This window comes from Ochotona curzoniae, unplaced genomic scaffold, assembly GCF_017591425.1.
Source record: "Ochotona curzoniae isolate NIBS_2020 unplaced genomic scaffold, NIBS_Ocur_1.0 contig_3520, whole genome shotgun sequence".
NCBI lineage: Eukaryota > Metazoa > Chordata > Mammalia > Lagomorpha > Ochotonidae > Ochotona > Ochotona curzoniae.
In genome coordinates, this window is record NW_024465894.1 from 17,133,608 (window position 1) to 17,155,486 (window position 21,879).

The 21,879-nt window shown below is 47.7% G+C and overlaps 1 protein-coding gene across 3 annotated transcripts; it reads right to left on the minus strand.

Moving 5' to 3' along the window:
- Nucleotides 1-57: 57 nt before the first annotated feature.
- LOC121157442 (signal-regulatory protein beta-1-like) lies at nucleotides 58-21,774 on the minus strand. Of its 3 annotated transcripts, none has more exons than XM_040981716.1 (5): nucleotides 19,864-21,774; nucleotides 18,035-18,391; nucleotides 17,320-17,655; nucleotides 13,265-13,370; nucleotides 58-858 (listed from the first exon to the last, which is right to left on the minus strand). In XM_040981716.1, exons 1-5 carry the CDS (start codon nucleotides 19,946-19,948, stop codon nucleotides 798-800), a joined length of 945 nt encoding a protein of 314 aa, XP_040837650.1. In that variant the 5' UTR covers nucleotides 19,949-21,774; the 3' UTR covers nucleotides 58-797. The 3 variants fall into 3 exon arrangements, with proteins under 3 accessions (XP_040837650.1, XP_040837649.1, XP_040837651.1); XM_040981715.1 differs by lacking the exon at nucleotides 58-858 and adding an exon at nucleotides 12,008-12,916 and having other exon boundaries at nucleotides 19,864-21,770; XM_040981717.1 differs by lacking the exon at nucleotides 58-858 and adding an exon at nucleotides 12,755-12,916 and having other exon boundaries at nucleotides 13,265-13,323; nucleotides 19,864-21,773.
- Between the last annotated feature and the right edge of the window lie 105 nt (nucleotides 21,775-21,879).

Genomic DNA, 21,879 nt, shown 5'->3' on the forward strand with positions numbered 1-21,879 from the left:
CTGTAAATTTGATCTGCTTTTCCAATAAAGACATAAAAAAAAAAAACCAAAAGACACTCCTTGATTCACATCTGGATTCTAGCCCTTTCCAACCACCTGTTCTAATCCTCTTACCAGCCCTGGAACATTGGCTAATGACCCTGTTTTTGTAGATGGGGAGAAACTTCCAGGGAGAATGATTCTCTCAGGTTCCAGGTAAGTGAGAGACACATAGCTAATGTGAGCTTTGATGGGGAAGCCTGAGCAGACTCAGGCCCCACCAACATGCTCATGATGACGGAGTCCAGCTGCTGAGCCTGGCTGCCGGCTTCTGAGGCCTCTGCTCTCATCCTCAAACGCGCCTTGGGGGATGCAGACTGCGCAGTGTGCAGACCTGCTCAAGACTCTCCCCACCTCCTGTGAACCCCACAAACAGCAGTTCCTGCTGCTGTGCTGTGCAGCGGGTCGGCTTTGAGGACAGGCCAAGGGAGATGCTGAAGACTCCCAGGTTCTTCTACAAGTCGGTTGTGAAGTGGGGTTCGGGGCGGAACTTAAATCCCCAAAGTCAGGAAGGAGAGAGGTGACAACACCGTAGACATAACAGACATTGCAAGTGTGAGAAGGGCTTGTTTGCAGCAACCCCAAGGCTCCAATTAGTTGACAAACTCTGAAGCTTCTAACTGTCCAAGCTACCTCAAGAAGCAGTAGGGAGCACAAACAAATGAAATCTATTGTACATTGAAGAAAATAAATAAAACAAATCATACCTGTTTTATAGAAACATTTCCAGACAACAGAAAAGATAGGCACACCTCTGACTATCCTGTGAGTCCCATTACCTCAACATGAAACGCTTCCAAGAAAAGGAAAGCAATCTCCCTGTGGAACAAAAAAGCAAAAATTTAAAATAAAAATGTAGCCACAATCAAATTCAGCAATCTATATATTTTTCCCTCATTTGAATTTGACATTCACTTAATATAATCAATAAATGCCCAAGTCCCAGGACCAACAAATCCCTACCTTGTAAGACCGAGATTCCGTATGGACACTGGCTCACGTCACAGCTGCTCCATTTCCCATCCAGCTCCCTGCTTGTGGCCTGGGAAAGCAGAGTGCCTCGGTTTCCAGAAATTTATTTCTTTGCATAAGCCACGTTTCCCTTCTTCTCTGTAAGTCCTGTAGATTCTGCACGCACCTGGAGATCTGAAACTAAGCTGCCTTGCCTCATCTCTGCTTTTCTCCAGCCAGCGTGGAGGTGATCCGAGGCCTCTGCTGATTCCTTTTCTGCAGTTACATCCTCTCTGAGTTTGTAAGCTCGTGTCCTTTGCTGAAATTCTCTGTTTTTCACTCAGGAGCTCCCCCTGGTGTTAAGTCTTCAGTGTTGTGGGCTCAGTGTGACTAAAGTCAGCTATGGTACTGGAGCTCCACCTTGTGGTTGCTGGTGATACTGCAGATTTTGGCCACAAAGTCCCAATCATTACTGTTTATATTTTTTGTTTTCAGATGTCCCAGCCTTGGTTTTCACTACTGTCTGTGTTTGCAGTTAGACAAAATAGATATCAGCCATCCAGGAAGCATCTCCAAAAGTCAGAACATCGGGCAGATGTTACACAGATATTCTCTCCCCAGGGAGAAGTCAGGACTTGGGAGTTTTCTCTCAGTTATTCTGCTCTCTGCTGGGAGGTGGTGTTGTAGCAAGTGCAGGTCAGGATTTTTCCTACCAGACCTCAATTTGGTTGGTTTTGAATGCATGGTGAGCAGGAACCTTATCCCTAATTTCTGGATGTGTCTGTGTGTAAGGCATAAGGATTAACTACTACCAACTCAAGCAGAGCCAAGTGTGTCATCAGTACCAAACGCAGTTTTATGGCAGGATGCTAAAATGAGCCTGTGATCTCCTGGGACTGCACAGCTGGCATGGAGACACACCAGACACCTCAGGAAATGAAGGCACTGGAACATCTGTGCATGATGTGCCAATGGTCATGGGATGGAGGTGTTGCTGAGGATCCCTGGTTCTGCCAGTGATAGCCCGACACCTGCAGTGAGCACATGTCAGACAGGGATGGATGGTAAAGCAGGGGGACCTAGGGAGTGAGGCCTTGTTTAAAGCTCCCATGACTCAAGTGCACAGGAGATGGAGCAAGACCTTTGCCCCTCAGGCCAATGGAGGGGGCTTTCAGGGGACCCTCAGCCAGCCAGACAGACAGATGTCCCCAGGACATTTGCACTGTCTCACATCCAGACAGGAGGAGAATGGGAGACTGGCCAGCTGCTTGGACATGAATCCTGGAGTCCCCTGTGAGACATGGCTGAGGATCTCACAAAGAGGTGCCAGAAAGAATTAAATCTGGAATTGCAAACTGCATGTAAACGAGGAGGAGGATGGAAGTAAATCGTCTCAGATGCCCTTTTCCCTTTCCCCGTACCTCTGCCTCAATCCCGGAGAGTCGAGATGAGACAGCAATGAGCGGGAGGGAGAATGGAGTGGCTTGTCAAAATGGCCGACAAGCCAAACCTTCCACAGTCCCACGTGGTGAGTGCCACATGGGCAAGTATAAGCTTTCCTCCTGGAAGAAGAGGGGTTGTGGAGGGACAAAGTGGTCCGTTTGGTGGGACAGTGGTGAGGAACAGGGACAGGGATCTGCAACTTTCTGCTGGAGCCCTGTAGCAGCCAGCACTCCTAGTGGATGGTCACAGCCATAGCAACACAAAGGGGTAGAAATCGTGTAGGAGGGTTGGGTGAACTTGACCTGCACAGTAATTGGGAAAGACTATGTTCTCCTGTGTGGCGCTTCCTTCCTGGCTTGAGCAACAGTGTGTGGCTTCTGGGTTCAGCTCCCAGCAACCCTTTGTGTCCCCTCATACACCTTACCAAAGACTCTGCTGTAGCCGTGAGCAGGGACACGGGTGTGGGTGGCTGGGCATGACAAGCCGGGTACCTATGGCTCAGATCTATCCTAAGAAGGAAGGGTGGGGACAAGAAAGCGGGAAAGCCAGGACTCCAATTCTGCTCCCTCCCCACCTGCCTTCCAAGGAAACTGAGAACAGTTTGTGACAACAGAGAACATGCCATTCAGTACCCAGAACCATCTCTGATCTCATTCATTTTGCCCAGTACCAATGGCTGCTTCTCCAAAACCGCAGCTCTTAAGTCCTGGCTGATTACAGGAGGAGCTGCTAGGTCTGGCTGGACCTCAGCACTTCATCCACAGCCTGATTCTGTTAGGTTTGATAACATTATATATCCACAAATGGTATGATGAATATCCAGATGGCCCTTGGCAGAAAACAGTTTCCCCACCTCTGCGAGGCATAGACAGTGAATGCAGTTAACAAACGAACAAGCCCCTTTATGAAAGCACCATAAGGACCAGGGGCAATAATGCATCCAACTGTCTCAACTTGCCCTCGATGTCACTTTCCCCCGCTGCTTCCTTTCAAGTCTGAGATCAGTTCTCACAGGGCTACTTTGTGGGGGAAAAAATGAGACCTCCATCTGGTTTCCACAAAACTCTCTCTCATTTTCTCTCTTCCCTCACTTGGCTAATGGACATTTGTAGGAATAAGGCCCCTAAGGAATTGTGTGTTCTGTGTTTGGGGATTGGTTGGATACATCAGATCCTCCCTGCCGAGCCCTGCCGAGCCCAAGTCAGAAGAGAAGCTCAGTTCCTGTGGGGTCCTCACATTGCTGTGACTTCTCCATCTTTCCCCACTTTGCTGAGATGTGATTCACCTGTATGAAGCATCCAGCTGAATGGCTATGAGAATCATTCGCAGTTGGACATCCCTGGAACCTGGGATGGCACAGACTTGTGGTGTGTCATTAAAACACCTATCTGCTGGAGGCGCTGCAGAGTCAGTCAGTCCAGGTTTCATGCACACCTCTGTCACAGTGTGGGTATGTGTTTTATTGTGATAATTTGGGGCAGGAGATAAATGCAACCCTTCAGCCTGGAGGGACGTTATCACTTAGGAACAGAACAAATGTTATCTTTGAGTTTCAAAGCTGAGGTCCAGATGAAGGATGTCAAGTGCTTGAAAAAGTAAGAGACAGCATTGCAGGCAGGGCTGGAGAAGCTGAGATCAAGAGGAAGGGGGTGCTGGGAGGGCAGGGGGGAGGGGACACAGAATACTTGTGTGACTGCTCTGTTGGGGACTGCCCGGACTGCCAAGGGCACTGGTTTCTTGTAGCTGTGTGAGCTGACGTCACAAAAGCACTTGAGAGAGTATGGGGACCCTGATTTTGATGCAAAGAGTGGTTAAAATAAAAAACAGCTATGGGAAAGAATGTAAATGTGATACATTTTGCATTCTTGGAATGGTACCTAAAATCACATTATTTACCTGTGTTCCAGCCCCCACAGCCTCTGCATCTCAGATGGGAAACGGGCCCCTCTCTCAGATGCTGCACTGCCTGTCCCTGAATGGTTTTCATCTCTCTCCAGTCACTAGTGAGGCCACTGGGAACCCCCAGGGGACCCCAGGAGGACAGGGAGCCTGTGGGACATTCCCAACTCAGGCAGGCACAGATCCTCAAGGTACCAACAATTTCAGACACATGCAACTATTTCAAAATGCTTTGTTGATCTGAAAATGAAAAGCACATCTAGAGTCCTGCCATTATGACAGATGTGAGGGTTTCCTCTTTCCATCTGGTTCTAGGTGACGCCTGTTCTGTGCCAAAGCCTGGAGGCTGCCTTGAGTCTGAGGGCTTGGGGAGGCCTGGAACTTGGGTGCTACTTCCTGGCTGCCCTGGCAACCAGCTCCACAGCTCCAACTGCTCCAAAAATACCTCTCCAAGTCTGACCCTGCTTCTGAACCGCGTCCTTCCACGCCCGCCGGACGCTCTGCACCTCCGCTGAGATGACGAGCACACGCTATATTTAACCACTCGGGGATGAGCTGTGAGCTCCCACCACAAGCCTCTTCTTCCACCTGCTTTCCTCTCTCCTCCACTGCACAACCTTATCATGACGCCATCCCGGAGTTCTTCTGTTTCATGACTTTTCAGATTCAATCCCCAGGCAAGGCTTTGGGCTGTTTTTAGGGACGCCTCCTATTAGTCACTGTCTCCCCATTGCCACCAGCACCTCCATGGCCCCCCTCACACTCAAGCCTCCTGCTTTATGGCAAGGAGTTTGCCTTTGGCTTTCCTCTGCAACAGGAGTCATAGCGACTACTAAGAATCCCAAGCATCTTATTATCGGTTCTGGATTAAGACTCTTAACAGTGTTTCATTCTCTCACTGAAACCAAACTCTCTCACAGGGGCAGTACCCCGGGTGATCTGGTTCCCACCCATCACACCAGCATTTCCCTTGTTCCACTAGCACTCCCTGCCCTACTGTCCCCTTCCTCCCCTGTGACTGTCCAAGTCACTCCACATCTCAGGGCTTGACATCACAGCATGTTCCATCCTCTGGTTCATTCTCCAGGTGGCCAAAAGGCTGGAGCCAAGCCTATCTGAAGCCAGGAACTATTCTGGGTCTCCCACGGGGGTTGAAGCTCCCAAAGCTTTAGGTCATCCTCTACTGCTTTCCCAGGCCACAAGCAGAAAACTGGATGGGAAGTAGGGCAGCCAGGATTCAAATTAGAACCCCTATGGCACCCCAGCACTTGCAAGGTAAGGATTCAGCTATTAAGGCATCATACTGGGCCCTTCGTGTATGTTTTTATTGTCTTTGGAGCATTCATCACACTTAGATTCTCGCTTCCTCCCTCCATTCCTTGTCTCTAAACTCTTAGGGATGTAAACTCCACAGATGTAGGGAGCCCCTTGACCAGTGCTCACACATGCTTACTCAGCACCTATACAGAGTTGGCACTCAGTGACATCTGTAACCAGTGAAAGTGTCCCATGAGCAAATGTTCATCTGGAAGCACTGGGTGGGGCTTGCCTAGGACAGAAGTTATTTCCTCAAAGGGAAGACACATTTTCATGCCCAAACTGGGACTCCTTGAGTTGCTTCCCTTGGCTCTGGCTTCCAGGGCTGGAACACGTTAGCCATCCTCTCAGGAAGAACTCTCAGGAAGCTTTAGTAAACACCTTAAACCACACATCCATCATCTCCTTCTACATATCTGAATGAGCTGTGCTGTGCTGCTCACTTTTGTCTACTTGTTCATTTATAACAATACAGACTCTCATGGAGGCCCCCATTGGGCACAGGAGTCAGAACATCAACCAACTGCCGTCTACTTATAGACAAGCAACCTTCTCATTCTGCTCCTGTCAACATTCCAGGTTACAGCTGTTGGAATCTTGTGTTGATTGTTCCTTTTTTAAAATAAGAGATTTTATCATATTCCTAAAAACTGTGCACTGTTTAAAAAAAGGATATGATGCTCTATAATATTTTTCAGGGCTTATTCCCTCCCACCAACTTTTACTACTTAATATTAGTCCATACTATCACGTGCAGCTTCAGTTAATTCATTTTTTGTTTAACCTCTGCTAACATTCCGTTCTGGGATCATACTTAATTGATCACCTGCTGTTCTGTGTCTTGCCCGTCTGGGCCATCTGCAGGTTTTGCTAATTTTAAAACAATGCTACCGTGTAGGTATTTGTACATCCTTCCTGGTGTGCAAGTGCAAGAGTTTCTTTGGGGCGTAAACCAAGAGTGGGCATGGTGAGTGACAGGGTCTGTGAGTGTTCAACGCAGCAAAACATTTCAGAGCTGTTTTCCAGAGTCGTGGCGTCCCTTCTGTCCACACAGCTGCTCCGGTATTTCTGCCAGGGACAAAAGGGCATCTCAAGGTGGCTTCCCCTTGACTTTCCCTGATTACTAACGAGTCAGAGCATCTCTTCATATGTGTATTGAATGTCTGTCTTCTAATTTTAAATCTCAGTTGTGCAGGCTGACACACCAATATGAAAAGCCCTCCATTGTTCATGGTTAGAAGAATTAATACTGTCAAAATTTCAGTGCAATCATCATCAAGATGCCAATTATATCCTTCATGGAATTAGAAAAAGCAAGGTTAAAGTTGATATGAACATACAAAAGATTTCAAATATTCAAATCAATCTTGAATGATAAAAACAAAGCTGGAGGCAACATAATACCAAATTTCTAGACATACAACAGGGCTATTATGACCTAAACAGCATGGTACACACATAAAAATAGACATGAATCAATAGAACAGAACAGAAAGCCCACAAATAAATCCAGGCATCTCCAATCACCTTATCTTTGACAAGGTGCTAAAACCACTCCCTGGAGAAAGGACAGTGTCTTCCGTATGTAGTTTTGGGAAAATTGGATTTTCACCTGCAGACGTTGGAAACAAGAGCTCTAATTTACACCCTCCCCAAAACCCACTTGACATGGATCAAAGCTCTAAATGTAAAAACAAAAACTATGAAACTATTAGAGGAAGATACAAGGAAACACTCCAGGATGTTGACTGGCAAAGGCAATTATTTCTTGGACAGTATTCCAAGTGCACAGATAACAGAACAAAAAGCAGACAAAAGCAAAGTGTGTCAAACTAAGAACCTTCTCCACTGCAAAGGCGACAATCGGTGTGAGTAGATAACCAACAAATGGGACAAGGTATCTGCAATCTGTGCATCTGATAAAGCATTAATATCCATAAGATACAGAGTTCATGAGACTCAGCAACAACACAAAGGATCCAGCCAAGAAGTGAGCAAGGATCTGAAAACATATTTATCAAAACAAGAGATGTAAATGGCTGACAAACACATAAGAAAATGTTTAGTATCACCAGCCCTTAGGGAATGCAAATGAAAACCACAGTGAAGTATCCTCACTCCAAATGAAATGGCTGTTACCAAAAGGTCAAGAAATAGCAAATGCTGCTGAGTTGGTGGGAATGCAAATCAGTACAGCCATTATAGGAAAATGGCATGGTGATCCTTCAGAAAAGTAAAAATAGATCAGCCATATGATCCAGCTATCCTACTTCTGGGAACATGTGCAAAGGAAATGAAGTCAGCATGTTAAAATATTCCCATGTTTATTGAAGCTCCAATAGCAAAGATAGGAAATCAACCCAGATGTGCATCAGCTGACGACTGGACACAGAAAATGTGGCATGTGTACGTGATGGAGTATGACTCAGCCACAAAAAAGGAATGAATTCCTACATTTGCACCCAAGTGGATGAGTTGGAGATCATTATGCTAAGTGCTATAAGCCAGAAACAGAAAGACACATTTCAAAGTGCTTTCCTTCACATGAGAAAATTAGTGAGGATGCCATGGGACATAGACATTCATGAACTAAACCCCAAACACAATAATGTAGCGCTCTTTTCTCTCATTATGATCTTTGCCACAAGTCCCACAGTGTGTGCTATTTATATCCCTGCCTCTCCTCTCAGGATAATTAGTGAGTACGTGCATGTATAAAACATGTGTCACAAATATTTAGAAATTATAAATCCATGTATATTCGTTAAACTCATCTTTATATGTCCCTGTGTAAATGGCAACAATTTAAAATAAAATTTGATAGCACAAGTCATAGGGAGGCTGTGCAGGTTAATCACAGAACTTGTGGGGCAGTCAAAATGGGTTTCCCTGGGGTGGGGAGCAGAACGGGGGCCATGAGCATTGTGTTGTAGTCAGAGCCAGCGCTGCTTCTGCTGGATTCCTAGTCAAGGTCATGGACTTGAGGTCTGAACCTTGACAGAGATTTTTCCCCCTGGGTGGGGCACGAGAGCCCCGCTTCCACTACTGCTTATTCCGATTCTGGCTCTCCCCACCAAGGGAGACTGTGAGTAACAGTGGATGTGGGTGGACTTCAAAGTGTATCGAGGCAGGGGAAGCTGGGGTGGCAGCTCCAGGCATCGTGGCTGGTTCCATGCTGGGCAGCACCTGCTGACCAAGGCAGGAGGGGAGGGAAGATCCTTTGCTTTTGAGGAGCGGAGTACCCACTGTGACCTACAGTGGAAGCAGGAACCCGAGCGGCAGCCTTTGTTCCCCTTCAAGATCCTTGTGGGGCGGGGGGACGGGGAGTGGTCATCACATCTGCTCCGTGCTTCTCCTCCCACCCACCCCTGCCCAATCCCAGGGAGCCTAGGCCTCTGTGCTCCAGCTGGGCCTGGCATGAGAGACACAGAGAACAGGGCTGAAGTGGTCAGGGCCAGCTCCGAAGCCCTCAGATTCATTACCTTTCAAGGTCAAGGAGAACAGGGAGTGCAAGCCCATGGCCATCTTCCTCTCGCAGTGCCCTGGCAGTTGGAGTCCCTCCTGGATGCTGAACCACACCCCACCTGCAGAGCCAGCCTGCAACAGGCCCTAGGCCCACTCACCCTGCTCACTGGTTCTCCTCTAACCTCATACTGCCACCTGTTGGCCTGCACCCGCGCCTGGACCTCATGCCTCACCTGACAAGTGAAGCTTTTATAGGGTTCCTGGTGGGGCCAGGGCCTCAGAGGTCTGGAAATATGTGTTCTTCCCCTCTTGGGCATGTGATTCACATGTCTTTGAATTAAAAGCTGTGTGTGGCAGATGCAGCAGGGGAGGGTGGCATCTTGCTGTCCTGCTATGTCATGGAGAGTTGAGACACTCATATGGGTACCGTGGAAGATATAGCCCTGTCTCTGCCCTCTTTAATCTATGCGTCATCCTTGGAGATATGATGTCTGGTTCTTGAAACACAGCCAGCAGCCAGCATGGGGGTGGGAGAGAGCAAAGGGGACAGGTACAGGAGCTCCAAGGTGCCCAGCCTTTGACCCATCCTGTTTGTCATCTCTTAATAAAGAAATTCCTCTTCTCTCTTGCCCCTTTTCTTTGTTGGAAACTACCACATCTTTGCATTGATCTAATTTCTCACTGTTTGTCCTGGTTCCCAGAGTTTCCCAGCTGGATGACTCTGCAGCTGGCCACAATGGCCTTGACTTGATGGTTCAGCCTGTACCGAGTGGCTGATGTCACCTTTCATTGCTGAGGTTGCCTGTATTCCTTGTCTCCAGAGCTGCTTCTCTTGAGCCCAGGCTAAAACCCTGCCCCTTAAAATTCCTTGAAATACTCTGCCTTTGTGTGAGTAAGCCATTAAGGCATGGTGAGATGAATGAATTTCATTTTGGATTTAGGCACTTGGATTTTGGGAAATGTTTTCATTTTGGATTTTATTAATTGTTAAAAGCATTCATGTGTTCACAAAGCCAAAGCTTAAGCTCCATTCAGAGAAGACTAGCATTCATCTTTGTCTCTTCTGTCCGGGCTTCCTGCTGTTGTGCCTCTACTTTTAGAATTACTTTTTCTTTAGGCTTCCTTTTAAAACAATCATGAAGAAATATGGATGTTTGTACCAAGGCACTTCAAAATGTTCATAGAAAACATAATCAAAAGAAAATTGTATTTTGATGCACATATTTTTGAAACTTCTTGCATGGTTTATCACAAAATGCATTTGCACAAACTTTCTTAAGACCCTTCGTATGTGTGATATTCAAAATTTTCTTACACAAGAGTGAAGTTCTCTTGAACTCCATTCTCCGTGACCTTTTAGAAGTACCCCTGTGATTTGTTTTTACTCTTTTTAAACATAGAACTCCAAATATGTGTCAGTAAGTATGAGTAGTTCCTGGTGCCATCTTTGGATTCATTTTTTTTCCTTTAATGTTTTCTCTATTATTAATCCCACCCAGTCAATTCTTCTGTTAGATGTTGCAGCTTTTATCCTGTAAAGTTCATTATGGGTCATTTAAATACTTCCTGTGCATCTACTTCCCAGATTGCCTCCCAGCTTTTTGAATACTTCATAAGAACTTTCATGTCCTTGTGTACTAAACTCTCCTCTGTCTTTTCTGGTTAAGTTTCCAAATATTGGGTTATGTTTCTCTGTAGAAATCACACGTTGCTGCCATTTCTATGCCTCCCAAGTTTGTATTAGGTGCCAGACAGGGAAGATTTGAGATTCTTAGGTTTAGATATCTTGTATTTCTGTCAACTGCTTGGGCTTGTTAGGGAATGTTGCTGAACGATCCAAGAGCAGTTTCATCTTTTCCATCTCATTACCTGAACTGTGTGTGTCAGGATCATGGTGTCCCATAGTCAGGAGCCGATTCTTACCTCTACCTGGAGACCTACTGTGTCAGAGGCCCCATGAACCAGGAGAACTGTTGCACAGATTGGTACGAACAGGTGCTTTTGCAGGATTTCCTCCCCCAGGGGAGGGAGGACCAGCGGCTGACCCTGGAAATCTGTCTCTGGAAGCTCTCGGCACTTTGAGCCTCTCTCCAGAATGCCCCAGCCACTCTGATCTGCAGGGTCTTCTCCTTTCTTCTTTTCCTTCTCAGGGGGCTTCCAGAATCCACCTGAGGTCTCACTTCCTGCCTGTGGACTTGGAGGATGATGGCAACAGAGAAAAAGCATCTCTTTCCTCCCATCGAGGGTCCTTGACACAATTTCTGGCTGTCGAGCTCCATGTTGATTTCTACCTGTGGGTGTTGACTTCCCAACTGCTGAGCCTGACTTGTGAGTGTGTATAAACTGCTGATCAGCTGGCTGCAAGTCTCTCTCCACGATGAGGTCATTCCTCACCCTCTCCCACACTGCACTGTTGGGAGGAGAGTCACTGTATGGCCCACACTTCTGTGTGTGGGGAGCTGTGTTCCACTTTCTTAGTGGCCCCTATGCACTCCGGTCATCTGAGACTTCTCTAGGCAGAGATGTGTCTCTTCTCTTTGGTTAGTGTGTTCACTTATTTATGTCAGTAGGGCTCACAGATGTGTGTGTGCTATGTGGGGTTATAACCTAATATTGCTTTATTTATTATGCTGTTCCAGCTTTGGCCACTGGGAGTTCTTGCAGTTGGCTCCTGTGCCCTTTCAACATACTTCAATCAAAGTGGACTTGCTTTTGGCTTTTTTCTTTTGGAGGGGACGTCCTTATTTTCCTGAGATATTGAATTTTTGATGAGTTTTTTAATACAAAGCAGAGAGAGTAAGCTTGAAGAACAGTGCTTGAGAGTACAAGAGCTGGGTGACTGAATGAAGAAAGACTTATTAACATAGAAGGCAAAGTATGATTTTCCAATTGCAGTCTACGTCAAGGAACTGCTTTATTCCATCTGTTACTGTTAACATCAGTGTTGGGAATTAAATCATAATTTGAGAAAAAAAATGTCAGTGAGTAAGAATGCATGCAGATGGCTAAATGATTCTTACTCAATGTAAGGTATAATTTATCATGCACCGTTGTAATCTGTCATATGCCAATAAAATGTCACCATGGAGAAAAAAGAGAACTGTGACATGTAAGAGACACTAATGTCCTCAATGAGACAGTCATTCATTTATTAAGGGAAACTCGACTGCCTCCTGTTTGATCCTCACTCTCCTGGCATCTGCCTGTACACAGTCACTTCCCTGTGAGAACTGAAAAAGGAAAACAAACACACTCGGGCAGTTCTCACACTGGTGTTAATGTACATGAATTCTAGTCCTCCGAGTTCCCTAAAATCGCACAAATCTTGCAGCACATGGCTCCAGTTTCAGTCACCACCATACGTTACTGTGAAGAAACTTGACATGCAGTGTGAGTACAGTAAAAGCTGCCATGAGGTTCAAACTTCTGGGCCAGCTCTTCAGCCATGGTGCAAATCAGTCCACAAACAACAAGTGTGCCCCTTAACCATTGTTAGGTCACTTCATCCAAAGTCTGCTGATGACGAGTTCCTGCAAATCCTTGCTTGCATGCAAGACCTCAAAGTTCGTAGCCACGAGGTCTCCTTCCCAAGGGCTGGACAATGCGTCACAGAAATTAATCATGGAGAGGAGGTTTTGACAATGGAGGTAAAACTGCAGTGAAGTGAGGAGGAGGTGTGACATGGGAAGGGACATTGGAATGCACTGAAGGTGGGGTCAGAGGTGGATCAGCAGCCGTCTGAGGACACGGGGTCTTGGTGACATCTTGCTGTCCCAACACTGAGGAAGCCGAACTTCCTGAACTAAAGCAGAGAAGTGGAGATATGGATGTGGGAGAAGATGTCTCAGCAAAAGAGACACCAGCAAAATACATCATATTCAAGGGGCTTTGGGGGATAGGATAGTCACATCTTGATGATTCCAAGAGTAAGAGGCGAACAGAAGGCGGGTGAGCATTCACAAACTGTAACTTATACAAGAAGGTGGCAAACTACAACACTCAGGACTTGACAAAGAAACAGAGCACTTTCCTCACAATGACTGAGGACCATCTTGGGGCCACCTTGTATACACCTGGCTGGTCCTGATGTAGAATATATAACCTGGCTCGGCCTGCTGACCCTGCCCTCCCTCCAACACACACAACTTACTCTGAGATCTTCTGCTTCTTGATGCAAAGAATGGCAGAGAAAATGATCACCAGCAGCACCTTGAAGCAGAGGAGGAAAATTACGAAGAATGCAGCAGGTGGAGAATCTGCAGATCAGAGACAGGAGCAGCCATTAGAGGGGCCCCCATGAGCTCATCTGTGGCAGCCTGGACCTGAAAATGCTTTGATACCTGTGTTCTACACCGGCTCAAGGCCAAGGCAGGAACCCAGGTAAAATGAAACAATGGTGCCGAAACATCTATTTCATAAATAAGACAATGCTGATGCCTGCCCCCAGGCAGGAGGGGGACCTCGTCACATGTGGCTGCAGGGGGGCTGGGGGCTGACTGCTCAGCTGAGGAGTGCTGGGACACAGCCTCAGCAGGAGAGAGCTGTACCCCCACACCAAGGTCATGAATCCTTCAAGGGCAACCCCCACCCAAGACTTGCCCAGCACCCTCTCCTCAGTTTAAAACAATCCTTAAAGACCATTCCCACCCTTCTTGCTCTCCACATGAGCCATTGAATCCTTTGTGTGCCCTGGACTTGCGGACTGACACTACCTCTGCCAGGCTGGTGACAAGCATTGGCCCTGAGAGCATTCCTGGATGCTCCCTGCTTTCCTGTTCCACCTTGGAGTCAGCTTCCCAGGAAACTGACCTGGACCAGTGGTCTAGAAACACAGGCTTGATAATTGATGGCTCCCATGTGGGCAATGAGGAGCCCAGCAGAGCAGTGCTGTGCAGTGCTGGTTACAACTTCCACTGGTTGTGGCCTGGGAATTCTGTGGCATTGAGTACTTGAAATGCAGTTGGGATGTGAGATTAGGACCAAGGGACAACACTCACTGAGCACCAATCCTTTAGAAGAAGACAACAGGGCTGAGTGCTCAATTACAAGCTAAAGTGAAGGAAGGAAGCCAGAGGGCTTCCTGAAAGCAACACACATTCTTATCTCCTGATCATGGGGTAGCAGAAGCTGGGGCTTGTGCCTTGGGAATAAAGCTAGGCAAAGCAGAGGTTCAGGACAGGGCCTGCCATGCCAGGATAGGGCAGAGAAGCTGTGGGAGGCTGAGACGTGAGATGGGCACATCCAAGCCAAAGCTCTCAGAGACCCTGGGCCTCTAGCAGGACAGGTGCAGCAGGAAGCAGGATGAAGGCCATCTCCACTAATATCATCCACAAATGAAGAGAAACAACAAAGAATGAAGACTACCCTCTGCCCAGAACTGACCTCCAGCATGACTCACCGAGAGGCAGCAGTGTGGGGAAGAGAATCAATGCCTTGTGCAGATTCTCTCCCTCCCCAACCCTCACCATTACTGGCCCAAGAGGGAAAGTGCAGGAAGGAGACCCAGGGAGGCTGAGATCCACTGACCACATAGCACACCCCCAATGGGGAAAATACTGGAAAACGTTCCCCAGACCCCAGCAGAGATCTGAGCACAGACCCTCAGAAGGGACCTTGAGTTAGGCCTGATGTCAAAGAGCTGTGAATATTTGCCTTTACTGGGTAGCAGGCCTGGGTGGCTGTGATTCAGGGCCCTGAGAAGGGGCCAGGCACTGGCATTCTCCAGGTGAGTTAAGCAATCACAGGAGCTTCGGATGAGCAGAAGGGACATGGAGAAATCAGAGTCCAATATGATGTGGCCATGACAAAGTAACAACCAGGCAATGTCACAGTCTCTAACACAGGAGCAGAATGTTTGGCCCATGGGCCTTCTCAGGCCTGGAGTCATTTGTTCCAGGCAGGATTTGAAATTGAAAACATATGTGACAGGCTCATATTTTCAAAAAGATTTATTTATTTTTTATTGCCAAGTCAGGTTATACAGAGAAGAGGAGAGATAGAAAGGAAGATCTTCCGTCCAATGATTCACTCCCAAAGTGACCACAATGGCCAGTGCTGAGCCAATCTGAAGCCAGGAGCCAGGAACTTCTTCTGGGTCTCCCACTTGGGTACAGGGTCCCAAGGCTTTGGGTCATTCTTGACTGTCTTTCCCAGGTCACAAGCAGGGAGCTGGATGGGAAGCAGGGCTGCTGGGATTAGAACCGGTGCCCATATGGGTTCCCGGTGCTTACAAGGCAAGGAGTTTAGCCACTAGGCTAATGTGCCAGGCCCTCATTATTTTAAGCTGATGATTCTGTGTGGACTATAAATGATGTTATAAAGATTCAGTGGCCCTTGGCAGAATCCAAGTTCTCCACTGCTGCAAGAATCAGGCAAGGGAATAGAGGCCACTGCCTTCTCTCCCCTGCACCTCTTTTCCTGAGCCTCCTGAGGGAGGAACAGCCCTGCTGCAGTAGAGGAGACATCTGGCCTCAGGTCTGTGAGGTAAGGAAGTTTTGAGGTGCACAGTAGCTATATCAGTAAGAGCCCTGCACAGTGCAGCATGTTAATAAGCCATCACCTGCAATGCTGGTTTCCCATCTGAGCACTGGCTCGAATCCCATCAGCTCCAATTCCATTCCAGTTCCCTGTTAATGGGAGCCTAGGAAGACAGTAGATGATGGCCAAATGCTTGGAACCCTGCCATCAGGGGGAACCTGTATGAAGTTACCAATTTCTCCAGCCCAGCCCCTCCCATTGCAGCCATTTATGGACTGAACCAGCTGGTGGAAGATCTCTCTCTCTCCTTCTCATATAAACAAACAATAAATGTTTGAAAAATAAACAGGACACTTTTCTTACTGTCAAACAAATCTTGATTATTCTATACTAATAGACAGAGGTCAACTCAGCCAGAAACATTGTAAAGTATTTGAAAAGTATCTGTGTAATCAAAATATACAGACACATGGAACTGTGAGGGTTGGGGTAGCCTGTGTCCTCCTGATACAGCGGGAACATGTGGCTGCTGCCCATCACACATATTCAGCCTCAGTATCGGTAAAGATGTGATCGTACAAGCTGAAAGCTCACAGGAGGGGCCAGACCGTACAGGTGGACAGAAGACTAAAAGGCAAGACTAAAAGAAGACTGTTAGTCAGTTCAGGTGGGGCAGATTCGTTTCTCCTCACTCTTTCCTGTGAATGGCAACTAAAAATCCTAGAAATACTACAAGAAGCCAGCAGAAGGAAATTTCAACAGTAGAGGAAGAAGACAGACAGGCAGAGACCTGAGACCTGGACAATGACACTACAGCCAGACACCTTAGGACAAAATCCCAACCCCAAACCCAGCTTCCAGGCCCAGCTGCAGAGGTGTAGCCTGAAAATGTGGGAAACCCTCAAGTGAGACCCATGCCTCTACCATAAGAAACTGGACAGAGAACAGCAAAGAAACCCTAGAGGCAGGAAAAAGGGAATAATGCAAAGGAAAGAGCAGAAAGCCAATGAAATTAGAAAACAGGAAACAGCAGAGAAACTGAATGAAACAGAGAGCTGGGCCTTTGAAAAGAGCAGTAAAAATGGAAAAACCTCTAGCCAGACTAACAAAGTACAAAAAGAAAGATTACACATTTCCAATACCATGAATGATACAGGGGCTATCACTACAGGCACAACAGATGCAGAAAGGATGACAGGGGGATAACGGGATCAGTTCTACACACAATAATTTGATAAGTTTGATACAATTAACCAACCATTCCTCAACAAGCACAACCCATCACTATTCATCTAATAGGAAATGAACACAATGTAGAATTTATGCTATTAAGGAAACTGAATTTCTACATTTTCTACCTCTGAAAAGATTTCTGGAGGCTCACGGTTTCCATGAGGGAGTCTACAAAGCCCTGAGAGATGCTAGTGGCAGGACATCTGAGTGGGCCTCTTCCTGCTTCTCCAGGAAACGCCTGCTACTCACATAAGTTCCTCTAGCTGCTGATGCCAGAACACCAATAGGACAACATGACACGTCCCAAACTCTAAGCCATGGTAGCTCTCGGAATATGGGATTTGGAGGCAGGAGCTGGCTTTAAAATTCTGCTTGATGTCTATAATCTAGATAATTCTACAATGAGCAAGATTACTACTTCTCACATGTTTTGAGAAAGAATAAGGTTAAAATAAAATTTCAAAACAGCCAGGCCTGCTAGAGGGGGGGCCTCACCATTCCTGGTGTTGATGTTGGTGTTTGAGTCGGGCTCCTTGGGCTGGGCCAAGACCTGCAGTTTGTGGTTTCTGGTGACCGCTGGCTGCCCATCATGCTCCACCTGGCAGGAGAGCACCAGGTCCTCCCTGTTGTTCACCAGGATCCAGCTCGTGCAATTGTAGGTCCCATCTTTGTTCCTCACTATTGTCCAGGCCAAGTGCTTCCGGGACACGTTTCCATTCTCCAACCAGGTCAGTCGCACACGCTGTGGGTAGAACTTGTCCACGTGGCAGGTGACATTCACCTGGGTCCCTGCCCCCACGGGCTGCTGTGTGACCTCCACGATGGGAGGAACTGAAACAGCACAGGCAGATGCAGTAGGAGGAGGAGCTGAGTGACAGGGCTCCCATCACCAGAGTGAGGATACCCCTAGGAAAGGGTTAGGCATGTAGCAGGCACTCCAACAGGAAGGGACTTGGTATGGTTAGACTACAGTGGGGGGCAGGTCAGGGAGCCCTGTATACCAGGGCCCTGTCCCATTTCCCAGCTGGACAGCCTCGAGCAGCTAGTACAGCCTTTTCAGCCTCAACTTTCCTCATCTGTAGAAGGTTAGGACAATGAGCTTTCACATTGCACCTGGCTCCCAAGGGCTGTCCACAGAATGGAGGATGTTACTATGGACCTGGGACTATTACCACCCCCCTAGAAACCGATGGAGGCCCATGGGACTCACCTCGCACAGATACCTGTGTGCCCAGTCCAGACTTAAACTCCACATCGCCAGTACCCACTCTCTGGAACTTCACACAGTAGTAGGTGCCACTGTCTGCCATGGTGATGTCACTGATGCGGATGGAAAAGTCCATGTTGTTTTGCTTTGTGTAGTCTGAGAGGGCTGTGACTCGGGGGTACTGGCCTCCCTTGTAGTCATAGATCATCTTCCGGCCTGGCCCAGCCCCCTTGAACCATTTCATGGGCCCCTCGGGCACCAGGATGTTTACAATGCAGCGCAGGATCACTGAGTCTCTAGCCTTCACCAACACAGACTTGTCAGGCTGAGTCACCTGCAGCTCCTCCTCTGCTGCCCCTGCTGGGGGAGGAGACAGAGACCTTATCTATCCATCCTCATGGGAACCTTCTTACATCAGTAAGTGTGTGTCAGTCTTAGGATCATTTATCACAATTGGGCAAAGAAACTCTAATACAACGAATAAGAAATTAAAATACTCACTTCTTTTAAAGTGATTTTTAAATTATTTTTATTGGAAAGGCAGAATAACAGAGAGATGGAGATATAGAAAGATCTTCCATCTGCTGATTAAATCCCATATGGCCACAACTGCCTGAGATGAGCTGATCTGAATCCAGAAACCAGGAGCTTCTTTTGGGTCTCCCACTTGGGTGCAGGGTCCCAAGGTTTTGGGCTGTCCTCTACTGCTTTCCCAGGCCACAAGCAGCGACCTAGATGGGAAGTGGAACAGCTTATACACGAACTGACACCCATATGGGACCTCGAGTATGCAAGACTAGGATTTAGCCACTAACTATTGCACCGAGTCCAATACTCAGCTCTTAGAAATTGATAAATGAGAGCCCGGCATGATAGTGTAATGGTTAAGGTCCTCGCTTTGAACATGCTGGAATCCCATATGGGTGTCAGTTCTAATCCTGGCAGCTCCACTTCCCCTCCACCTCCCTGCTTGTGGCCTGGGAAAGCAGTTGAGAACAGCCCCAATGCCTTGGGACCCTGCACCCACGTGGGAGATCCGAAAGAAGTTCCTGGCTCCTGGAAAAGAGAGGAGAGGAGAGGAGAGGAGAGGAGAGGAGAGGAGAGCTTGTTCAGCCTGTGTTTCATTCTTGGCGGCTCCACTGATGGAGAGAGGAGACCCTGAGCTTGTTCCTCTCTCTGTTTCTCCATAAAGCACTCAGGAAGGTTGTGAGGTTGAGCTGCATTCACCACAGAGTGCTGAAGAATAAGCCTGTCCTGCCAGAACAGCCCCACCACAGAGCCCCTGCCACCGTCCTTCATGCAGCGTGTGTCACAGGGACACTCTGTGAAGCTAGACTCCTGCTCTCTTGGACAGGAGAGGTGGCATTACAGAAAACCCCATGTTGGGAGCAGCCGGCGTCCTGGGGTCAGCACCATGGCACAGGAGAGGAGGGGTGTCTGGGAGCTGTGAGCAGGGGCTTCCCAGACTACAGGAAGCAAATCCCTGGCCGGGAGCCATGCAGTGCTGGCAGCTGCCTCTGAGCTCATTCTGTGGCCACGGGCAGGTGGCATAGCCTCTTGAGGCCTCGTGCCTTGTGAGGATTGAAATGATGACTCTTCTGATATAGTTCTGCCAATAAAAATGTGGTGGGAATTTAAGTAATAATTACTATTGCCATGGCTTCAGCATTTCTGCCTTGATGCTCTGGCCATTGCTATAGAGAAAATGCTCCAAGCCCACCTTCTCTGACCTCAGCAATACCCAGCCCCAGGCCTTTCACAGCACTAGCTGTCTGGAATCCCCAGAAGCTCGGGGAGGTAGGGTAATTCATGTGCTCCCCAGCAGGACTCACCTGTCAGTTTCAGCAGCAGAGTCAGCAGCAGAGTCAGCAGCAGGATATGATGAGGATGGCGGGGCTGGGAGGCAGGGGCAGGCATGGCGCAGACCTGAGGAACCTGCCTGGTCCGAATGTCTGTGCTGGCAGGGATCCTGGGCTACTCTGGGGAGGGAAGAGTGCTGTGCCTGCCACACCCCAAGAGGAAGTGCCCCCAATAGCAATCAGCTTCCTGCCACGAGGCTAGAAGTTGCTCATTGTCCATTTTTAGAGAGATTGGGACAGGTCCAGAAGAAGCAATGCTTCCTTCTTGCCTGGGTCTTGAACCTCCTCCTCTTGGTCCTCTGAGGCATCCTGAAGTCCTCTTGCTGATTTCCCACTTGGGAGTCCCAGGTGGAGAAGGATTTTGGTGTAAGTTGTGTCCCCAACTCCCAAAGCCTGGAATGTGGTTGGCTTGTGGCTTGGCTCTGTGCCAGCTTCAACAGGGACTCCCTATAAGCTAGCAGCAGGAAGAGGGACCCCAGGACCTGCTCAGTATGGGAGAAGAACCAGGTCTGCTCTGGACCAGACCCCTGTGGTAGCGACCATTCCAGTCACCACTGTGTGCCAATAAGAATTGAGGAGACAGTAAGGACGAAGACCCTGACCCAAGCAAGTGCCAAGGAGTCAGTAAGGCACTATATCCTCCTATTCTTGCACATGGGCGCTAGGAATTTCACAACTCCAGCTCCCCCAGTCATCTAGCTCCTTCTAAGGTTGCAGGGTAGAGTGGGGAACCTGGTGGAGCCCTTGTGACATTCACAGAACATTGGTCACCAAAAGCCCTAGTCATGAACTTTGGACGCTCCCTCCTCCCCACCACACCACAGAAGGCCTGTTGATGGCAGTTAGCTTTAGCACATATGTCAACTCCAGCTATTAGGACACATGACGAGGGTTTTGAAAAGTAACAAAACACCATGGGAACATGGAACAGGAACCAGAACCAAAGTAATCTAAGGCAGAAATGTTGCAATTGACAGACCAGAACTTAAAACAAACAAAAACAAACAAATCCCACAATTAACATGCAAAGTGCTTTGGAAGGAAAAGTAGAAAACAGGCTGGAACAGTGGAAAAATGAGATCTGAGAAGCTGAAATTCTAAGGCAAGAAAGAAAATAGACATGGTGGGAATCAAAAGCCCAGAGCAGAAGTGAGGAGTGCCTGGAATGGGGCATGGGAGGGACAGCATCTCTGAGCATGAGGACAAAACAGCAGAAAACCACAAAACTGAAAATGCAAAGAGAGAAAAGACTGGAAACATCTGAGAGCATCCTCAAGTAGTGGATGATGAAAGCGATGTGAGCATATCAGAAGAAGAGAAAAAAGCAGAATATTCAAAACAGTACTGACAGAATTTTCCCCAAAGGATGTCAGACACCTAATCACAGATGGAGATGGCCCAGCAGCACCTATAATGATCATAATGATCAATGCAGGGGGGCGGGAAATATTGAAATACTAGATATAAGCTCATTCTATTCAAAATCCAAAAAAGTCAAAGGCAAAGAAAAAATCTTGGAAGAAGTCTGAGGAAACACCCACACACGTAACCATAGGATGCGTGTCTGTGGTTCTCTGTTCCCTGGGAAACGTTTTGAGGAAAACAGGAGGAGCTCCTTTATCTGAAGTTGCACAGCCCAGTCCTCAGCCACACCCAGTCCTGTAGGAGCTGAGTCTGCTGCTGTGCCTGAGCAGGGTTTCTTTTCTTATTGAACTTTTTATTTTCTCCTCTTTTGTCTTTCCTCCTCCATTTTTTTTTTCTTTTCTTCAAAAAAGAATCAAGAGGGATCAATGTTGTCACCAAGTGGGTTAAGGTGACACATTCCACAATGGAGCACCAATTGCAGTCCCAGCTGCTTGATATCACCCAGCTCCCTGTTAATTGTGCCCAGGAACACAACACAAGATGGTCCAAGTGCTTTGGGCCCTATCACCTATGTGGGAGACCTTGATGATGTTTCAGGCTCCTGGCTCTAGCTTGGCACAACTT

Bases quoted from the DNA above. Each gene is read 5' to 3' on its own strand.
- LOC121157442 (XM_040981715.1), bottom strand. From the start codon at position 19,948: ATGCCTGCCCCTGCCTCCCAGCCCCGCCATCCTCATCATATCCTGCTG. The intron at 18,392-19,863 runs GTGAGTCCTGCT...CTCCTCCCCCAG, and splicing joins TCTGCTGCTGAAACTGACAG to CAGGGGCAGCAGAGGAGGAG. The intron at 17,656-18,034 runs GTGAGTCCCATG...GTGCTGTTTCAG, and splicing joins CACACAGGTATCTGTGCGAG to TTCCTCCCATCGTGGAGGTC.